General features: G+C 36.7%; 1 protein-coding gene across 1 annotated transcript; it reads right to left on the reverse strand.

Annotated features, from left to right (window-relative positions):
• Window positions 1-3,690: 3,690 nt before the first annotated feature.
• On the reverse strand, window positions 3,691-4,705 carry LOC121989881 (non-specific lipid transfer protein GPI-anchored 5-like). The gene is made up of 3 exons (XM_042544183.1): window positions 4,366-4,705; window positions 4,228-4,281; window positions 3,691-4,136 (listed from the first exon to the last, which is right to left on the reverse strand). Exons 1-3 carry the CDS (start codon window positions 4,697-4,699, stop codon window positions 4,015-4,017), a joined length of 510 nt encoding a protein of 169 aa, XP_042400117.1. The 5' UTR covers window positions 4,700-4,705; the 3' UTR covers window positions 3,691-4,014.
• Between the last annotated feature and the right edge of the window lie 3,917 nt (window positions 4,706-8,622).

The raw sequence follows: 8,622 nt of genomic DNA on the forward strand, positions 1-8,622 counted from the left end.
TACCTGCTTTGTCTGAGGCATCAATAAAGCTTCTTGCATGAAGGTAGCTAACTCGACTACATGTCCCAAGGTTATGATTATGAGCCTTCTCAAGCTTTGAGACTACCCATCCGCCAGAGTTACACAGGCCGTCTCAAGGTTCCATGAGACCCTAGGCAAAAAAAAAAACATTTAGGCTTTTAATAAATTTTTTTTTAAAAAAATTTCTCTCACCCTTGTTCATTCGGACTTGGGACCGACAATGGTGGGTTTAAAGTTTTTTTTTTTTAAAAATAAAATATTAATTTAAAATAAATTTTTATGTAAAATTTAGTTTTCTAACTTGTTGAGATGCAAAATTATTCATTAAATTTTTATATTCGAGTTTTGATAATTTTTTTTTCAATTGATAAAATTACTAGATTATTTAATCTTTCTTGAGACATTGTTGAATGTAAATAAGACTTTATTAATTTTAATTTTGAAAAACTTACAATAACAGGTATAGTTAATAATATTCTATAAACTATACATGCATTAGGAAAAGAATTTAATTTTTTTTATAAGGTTCAATACCAATTTTTTTTATAAGGTTCAATACCGGCCTTAAGTGCGGTTTTTAATTCTGGATTTATTATTTATTTTAAAACTTTTAATTCTAAAAAAAATCTAAACCATCAATATCAGATAACTGTTAAAAAGTTTTCAAGATTTAAATATTTTATTTTTAAAAACTCATCATCAAGTAATTTTAATTTTTCTACATCATATAAAAAATTAAAATTATCTTCATATATTTTAAATTGTTCAAATCTACTTTGAAGTGAGGAAATGACATAGTCAATAATATAATTAAAGTAATTAATTTTAAAAGATTATTCAGGTGAAAGCTTCACTTCATGAATTTTATTCTCATCAAATTGTTTATTTCTTCTGATTACACATTTTTCATGAAATTTTGGTTCTATATTCGTTTCATTTGCAATCTCTTTGGCATAAATCATAGTAGATATAAATCCATTTTCTCTATAATCATTAAAAAAAACAAGACCTTTTAATTGATCTAATGCAATAGCAATGTTCATATATTTATATTGCAAAAATTTACTAACAGTGTTAACTGCAAATAATATATCATACCAAATAACCATACCTAATAAAAATTCAAAATTTTCAAACTCATATATTGCTAAAGAATTTGCTTCACTTTTTGTTTTAGGATCATCACTAGTTTCTGCAAGTTTCTATAAAGCTTCTTTTATCTGTAGATCTTGATAGTTTATTGCTTTAACGCTTTCAAGATGACTTTCCCAACGTGTCTGTGATAATGGTTTAAGAGTTAAATTAGAAACATGGTCTTGTAAAATTTTCCATCTTTTTGTAGAAGAAGAAATAATGAGTAAATACGTTGTATCACACCAAAAAATGTTATAGCACTAGGACAAAAATTAACCATATCACATAGTACTAAATTAAGACTATGACAATCACATGGTGTATAAAAAGCCCTAGAATTTATATCTAGTAATCTCTTTTGTGCACCTTGTTGTTTACCTTTCATATTAGCCCCATTATCATATCCTTATCCTCTTATGTCATTTACATCCAGTTCAATTTTCTTTACTATATTAATAAGTGTATCAAAAAGACTTTTCCTGATGTATCATCTACTTTTAAAAATTTTATAAAATATTCTTCTATTTTGATTGGACTTGTTGAAATATCTACACACCTTAACATAAGAGACATTTGTTCTTGATGACTTACATCAGGAGTACAATCAAGTATAACTGAAAAGTATTTTACTTCTTTTATTTTTTTAATTATAATATTATTTTCTTCTTTTCCTAATATATTTATTAACTAATTTTGCATATTATGACCAAGATAATGATTATGAATTTAATAAATATACTTAACAAATATATAATAAATGAGATAAGTGCATAAATATATAATAAATTTTGTAGTGGTAGTTTTATATAGAATTCTAGGAGAATTATATAATTAATTGAAGTTTCGTTTTTCGTTGGAATAGATAGTTGTACAGTGCACTACTGTGCATGGAAATCAAAGCGGCAATCTTCAATAGATGGTTGTATGGTGTGCACAGTAGAAAATCGAAGCGGTAATTTCAATTGATGGCGGTACCGTGTATATTACTGTGCACGGAAATCGAATCGGAAATCAAAACGTGAATAGGAGTTCTAATTAAAATTAAATTTCAATTATTAAATATATTTTTAAAAAATTGGGGCCCAAGGTATAGATTTTATTGGCCTATGGCTTCAGTCGAACTTGGAGTTACGTATCACCTCTATCATTACCTTGCAACCTTCCCTCACCTCCATCATTACCTTGCAACCTTCCCTCATTGACATTCTTTCACATTTTCCCATCCCTTCACCTGAGGGTTTCTGCCATCGTACACCTTACATAGAACACACAAATCTCTTCATAATTCCTCAACACCCTTAGAATGTCGGGAACTGCCCACCCGGAAGGGGAAATTTAATTCGTGAGCATAATCATTGTAGAATGACTTTACAGTCTCACCATATTCAAATTTCATACCTAAGAGTATCCACAGTGAGAACTCCTTAACGTGACTCTAGTGAAGGAGCTCCTTCGTGTAATTACGAGGAAGCGGCTCACGGAGGCACTTCCTTGTTGTTGTTGTTTTTTAAAAAATTTTATTAAATATTTTTATTTCTAATTTAAAAATTAAAATATTAAAATATTAAAAAAACTGTGATTAATAATTTATGAATTGAAATTTTATTAAAATTTAATTATATATAATTGTAGAATAGAAAGGTGAGAAAAATATATATAATGAAAAGTGTGGGGTTCATGAAGGAGTTGTTGAGAGATTTTTTTAATAGTGAAAAGATGTGTGAGGTTTTTTTATTTTTAATGTTTCGTAGATGTGATAACGAAGGAGTTCATAAAGAGGTTCCATGACTATGGATGCCCTAATACGAGTTCGTTACTATCCTTCGTACTAATAGAAGCCAAATCCTTGATTGGTTGAATAATGATTCCAACAGAAATATTTGAGAGATCTTCAGAATGAGTTGCTAGGGATGAATTACCATTCTCACAGGGGTGAGCAGCGGCATCTAGTGACATCGAACATTCAACATAATCCTCTATCAATTTATCTCCTTCACTTCCGCTTTCCATGAATGTGTACAAAACTGCATAAATTCAACTGTTATAGCTACAAGAAATTATCACAAAATGTGTCAAGATCATCAATATGTTTTATTTTCTCAAGCAAATTCTAATTTGATCTTGAACATTAAGAAAATCCCAATTTGGGACCTGAAGGTCTAAGCATCTAATTTGATTCCTTAAGTTATCAAATGTGTATTGATTTCCCCCAAACACTTCCATACAACAACATTAACCAAGCTTTATACCATTAGGTGGAGTTTGCTAATTTCATATTGGTAATAATGTTTAATTTCATTCAACATATAGTTGACTTGTCTCTCATGTTACCGCAGTGTAAGAACTCTTGGAAGTGATCACCAAATCAAATCTTAATAGTATGTAGAATACCTCGGGTCGACAAACAATTGTGCGCCATGAAAGTGTTGAAATAGATAATATTGCAAACATAACACTTAAACATGATTTACAAACCTTCTTTGTATAACAATTTTCTATTAGTAGTTTACTGAGAAAAAAATAAAGCAAGAACATCAACGCCACCAACCCTATGTATGGTTTATAGTGTTTTAATTATACAACAGCAGCTACTAATCACTAACTCGTATCCAGACAATCCCCTCAGTTTAAATTTGTCTTAAAAGAATTAAATCATTTGAACTTATAAAGCAAATAACTTTTGTAGGTTCACCTCACATTTATTTGATTTGTATTAACTCGTATCCAGACAGTCCCCTCAATTTCACTCTTCAAATTTATTCCATTATTCATTCATTCATACATAAACAAAACAAGAAGAATCACAGACGCAAAGAAATGAAGTAGCCGTAATCCAACTGCTGATGACTGACTCAGGGTTTAGTGAAGGAGACTGCAAACGGAGAGGAAGAGGACCGAGACGATCAGAGAACCAGTGGTCTTGTAGCTGGAAGCAGCATTTGGCGTCGTCGCCGGAGTTACCTTCGATCCACCTCCTTCGCCTTTTACAGACATCAAGATTTATAGCTTAAAATTCTAAATTTATAAAACAAAGCATGGATTAAATAGAAGAGATCAGCATTGATCTAGCACCTGTCGCCGGAGGCGATGGTGTCGTGGAGGGAGTCTCCGGCGCCGTCGGTGATCCTGCTCCAGATATAAGAAACAATTAAGTACTCTAAGTGGCATGGACCAGACGTATAAATGTACCGATCGAAACAGAGCACTCACTGTTGCACTCGCTCGCCGGTGGAGTTTGGACCCCGCATGCGCCGGGCAAGGCCAACGCCCGGGTCTGGTTAACGGTGACACCGAGTGAGGAGGCGCCGCCATTGAGCACCGAGCAGAGACACGCCGGCTCGGACTGCACGACGGTGGCCAGCTGCGAGCAGCAGGAGGAGGAGGGCGTGGAGGCGTTGCCGGCGATGTAGTCCAGACAAGGCGACAGACTAACGATCGCGGTGGTGCAACCGGATTGCGCCGAAGCAAGCTGCACCAAGAGCATGGAAATCGCCAAGCCCACGGCGAGGCTGCCGGAGATCACCACCTTCCTCTGATCATCCATGCCGGATCAGTGTTTGATGAGATGAAAATCCATGCGAGTGTGCATAAATAGTGTTGCTAGCAAGTCATTGGTGGCCAACTCTTCCTACTTCGTATCATAATTTGGACCGTTGACTTGTGTTTGACATTTGGCCGGCTAACTTTTCCTACTTTTGGCCATGTAACCGTTGACTGATCGCATCCGGAAAACGGTTAGAAAATAGAATTAAAACGTGCGTTTACATTAGCATTTGGGCCTGTTATTGCAGATCAGGCCCGAAATTGGCCCATTTCATCCGACCCAAACTAGACCGAAAATTAAATTCGGTTCGGTTCGATCATCTGTAATAGACCGAAATAATGTAAGTGTTGAAAAATCTAAAAATAACGTGGAGTCCACGTGGCAGTACTAATTTGGCCTGTTCATGTGGAAGCCGGTCGTGCGCACGTGGATCCCCGTTATGATGATTAGAGGACACAAATTCAATGCGTGGATGACAAATCGCGATCACATCGAAATCTTATATCATTGAGGTGTCTGAGGTTAATTATTTATTTCTAATCATTTTCTTTAAAGTCGATATGGAGTTTAATCTTTTAATTGGAGGAAGATGAGATTCTATATTGACTAATGGAGAATTAGATTACAAAATTGAATAGATTAATTAATTCATCTAAAATTGAACTAAAAGTCACTTTTACTTCTATCATTCTATTTTATCAAGTTCCTCCTCTTCTGCTTGGAGGGGCCCATATCATCCTCTAGAAATCTTTTCTCCTATCGGTCCATCCGACTAGGTTGACTAGATGAGCTGATAATAAACTAATCAGGTGCATATACAATTATTTCATCAACACATCTGAAAAAGACATACAGGGAGGGGGAATGGAACCTTGTCGTGTGAGAGGACCTCCAAGTAAATGCCATCCTGTTGTCAGTTCCATCTCCAGCTGAAAGAAAAGGATGTGAGTGTTTAAGATCCACAAAAGCAAATGCATTATTGTCAAATAATCAAAGCACATACACCATCTCCTAATTGCATGATGTTCATGTTCATGTTCTCGGAGGGAATTGAAGGTCCCACCCAGTTGCCACCATCACACCATCTCCAATGGCTTCACTACTGTGGTCTGATTGCATTTGCATTAATGGCAAATTGACAAATCAAAACGATACAATCCCAATTTGACATGAAAGCCATTGACCAGGGCTAGCTAGCTGTTGGCACTTCACTTCACTAATTTGTGGCCCAGGTCCGAATGATTTTCATGATTCGGACAACAAGGGGGATCCATTTTGTTAATGTTTATGGTTATTTATCTTCGCCGTTCGAAGGTGACTTCGCCAGCTCTAGTTTTCCTCTTGTACTTCTTTACCGTTTATGATCGTTGCCCTCTCTGAGCCCCAACGGCTTCATGTTCTTCTCAAAATTTTGTACTAATACTTTGATTGAAATCTAAGGGCGATGAAGATCATTTAATTGATTTAAATGCAATTTTTCATGATAAAAATCTATCAATACTATGAATTTAAGTAGTAAAAGATAGACTATTCAATGATATTGACAATCCTTAGTAGATGGAATATTAGCATCAAGTGGAGGACATGTTAATTCCAATTGGGTCAAGAAGAAACCTATGGTGGTCCTCAATTTCAAGTGAATATGCAAATGGTGACACGGGTACTATATATGTATTGATCTGATCCGAGATCAAGAGATGGGATGACTTAGCAGAGTAACCACAATCTAGTAATTGTGGTCGGTTGGATGCAAGTTGGGTTGGTTTTTGTCAAGTCTATCTTTAGTAGGCCGACTTCCTTCTGGTCGAATTTCCTTCAAGTCAAACTCCCTTTGGCTCGGGCTTCCTTCGGGTCGGTTGTGTTGGGACCTTGACGTCCGCTGGGGAGAGGGGAGGAGGGGGAGGGGTGAAAAGCGTCTCACCCAAAACATCACTTCCTACATTTGTTAGTACGTAGCGGAAAACAAAATACAAACTAACAAGAAGAAAGCTAAACCCTATAAATAATAAGGAAGGAAAATAAACCAAAACAAACTGTAACATAAGGCGTTTATATGGTTTGAAGATTAGGGCTCATACTTCACGGCTGTTCGTAAGGTGGACGATTCCGATCCGTCGGTGGATGACTCCCCGAAAATCTTCGACTAGCTCAAACCTCCTTCTCGGTGAAGAAACCTCACCATAACCTTGATCCAAACACTCTTAGATCACAAGAGGAACTTGAAGCTTTGGAAGACTACTAATAGGGGATAACCACTTCTATTTCCTCAACCATGCCCAAGCACCCCGAGCTCTATTAAAAAGAGCTCGAGAGGAAAACACTAAGCTGTTTTCCTACTACCAGTCGACTGATGTATGCACCAGTCGATTGGTCCTTTAAGTGAAGCCGATCGTTACTCAACGGTCGGCTACTAATCAACTGCTACAGTGTACCAGTCGACTACTATAGTGCTGCTACATTGTTGCAAACAGTACTGATACAATATCGCTACAGTACTGTTACAGTAAATCCTAAATGCATAGAATTTTACCTTGAGTACAATCACTTAGCACTCGTCTTCACCCGACCAACCTAGATCTAGCCTTCTAGCCTCCTGCATCAGCCTCGCACCCCTTGGATGTCTCCCCATCCTTCACGTCTTGCCTTCTGGAGCTTCCTTCGGCCTTGTCCATATTGTCAGGTCTTCCTTTGCCAAGAGGCTCCTCACCTTCGGGACTTCATCCATTGCCAAGTCACACTTGGACTTACATTGCCAAGACTACATGCTTGGACTTACACCGCCAAGACTCATCATTGGACTTTCCTCCTTTGTCAAGATCACACTTAGACTTTCCTTGTTGCACCTGTATCCTGCATACTCACAATGTATATCAAATACAACAATAAACCTAACTTAAATCTTTGCTCAAACATCAAAACATAGGGTACTCAAATTGCTCCAACAGGTTGTTATTAAGATGACATCTCAAGAGGTCAAGCTTCTCAAGACGTTGGCTTTCAACTGCTGAGTACCATAGGATTCTTCAGACAGAGGTCTAGAAAGACTCAAAGAAGATGTTAGAAAGAGAGTCAAGGCAAACCTTAGCAAAACCCTTCCAACACTTAAATCAAACCTCAGAGAGAAGATGGAGAAAATGAAAGGAAAAATTAACAGTAAAGAGAGCAGAGAATATTAGAATTATTTGTCTTGATGCTGCAGCTGATTACCTTTAAATAAAAAGTGAAAAGATGTCCCTGATTTCCGAAGGGCACAACTCTATTTTTTTTCTTACCAAGAGACACATCCCTTAATGATCAGCGCTTTAACAACCACTATATTGAGTCAGAATTCCAAATTAGGATAGACCAAACTCAAATACGGGACCAAATTCAGATGCGATTCAGAAGGACTTGACTTGAGATCTTCTAACAAGGATTGATTTGACTCAAGCTCGATCTGACTTGACTTGAACTTGGTTTGAATTATTTTCCAACTCGATTTGATCGTTAACTTGACCATGACACGTGGTGTCGACTAGACTTGACCCCAGGCCGGGTCCAGCTCAGACCCGTAATCGGGTTAACAGGTCCGTTGGCCGTTGACCTGGGCCGTCGGGCTGAACCAGAATCAAACCGGTAAGATACCTGGTCAGTTCCAGTTCCAAGCCCCCAAAATCGACGGACCACCAGTTCAGCCCGTCGATTTTTTATTTTTATTTTAAGCCGTTGGAACCGGTGGTTCATAGCCTTTGGAACCGACAGTTAACTGGTGGTTTATAACCGTTGAGGGTGGTGGTGGTGTACTTTTGGATATTTTTTTCAACGATTAAAATCATTTGACCATTTTTTGATCAATGACTATGATTAGTATCCATTACTATCCAAACTCTATAAATAGGGAGTTCATTTCATCATTTTCACATACATATTCTCTGCTCTTATTT

Source organism: Zingiber officinale, chromosome 6B, assembly GCF_018446385.1.
Source record: "Zingiber officinale cultivar Zhangliang chromosome 6B, Zo_v1.1, whole genome shotgun sequence".
NCBI lineage: Eukaryota > Viridiplantae > Streptophyta > Magnoliopsida > Zingiberales > Zingiberaceae > Zingiber > Zingiber officinale.

What these genes read in the sequence shown, in the direction of transcription:
- LOC121989881 (XM_042544183.1), bottom strand. Translation starts at nt 4,699, where the DNA reads ATGGATGATCAGAGGAAGGTGGTGATCTCCGGCAGCCTCGCCGTGGGC. An exon ending in ACCGGCGAGCGAGTGCAACA is followed by an intron (nt 4,282 to 4,365) that starts GTGAGTGCTCTG and finishes TATCTGGAGCAG; the next exon opens with GATCACCGACGGCGCCGGAG. An exon ending in ACCATCGCCTCCGGCGACAG is followed by an intron (nt 4,137 to 4,227) that starts GTGCTAGATCAA and finishes TGTCTGTAAAAG; the next exon opens with GCGAAGGAGGTGGATCGAAG.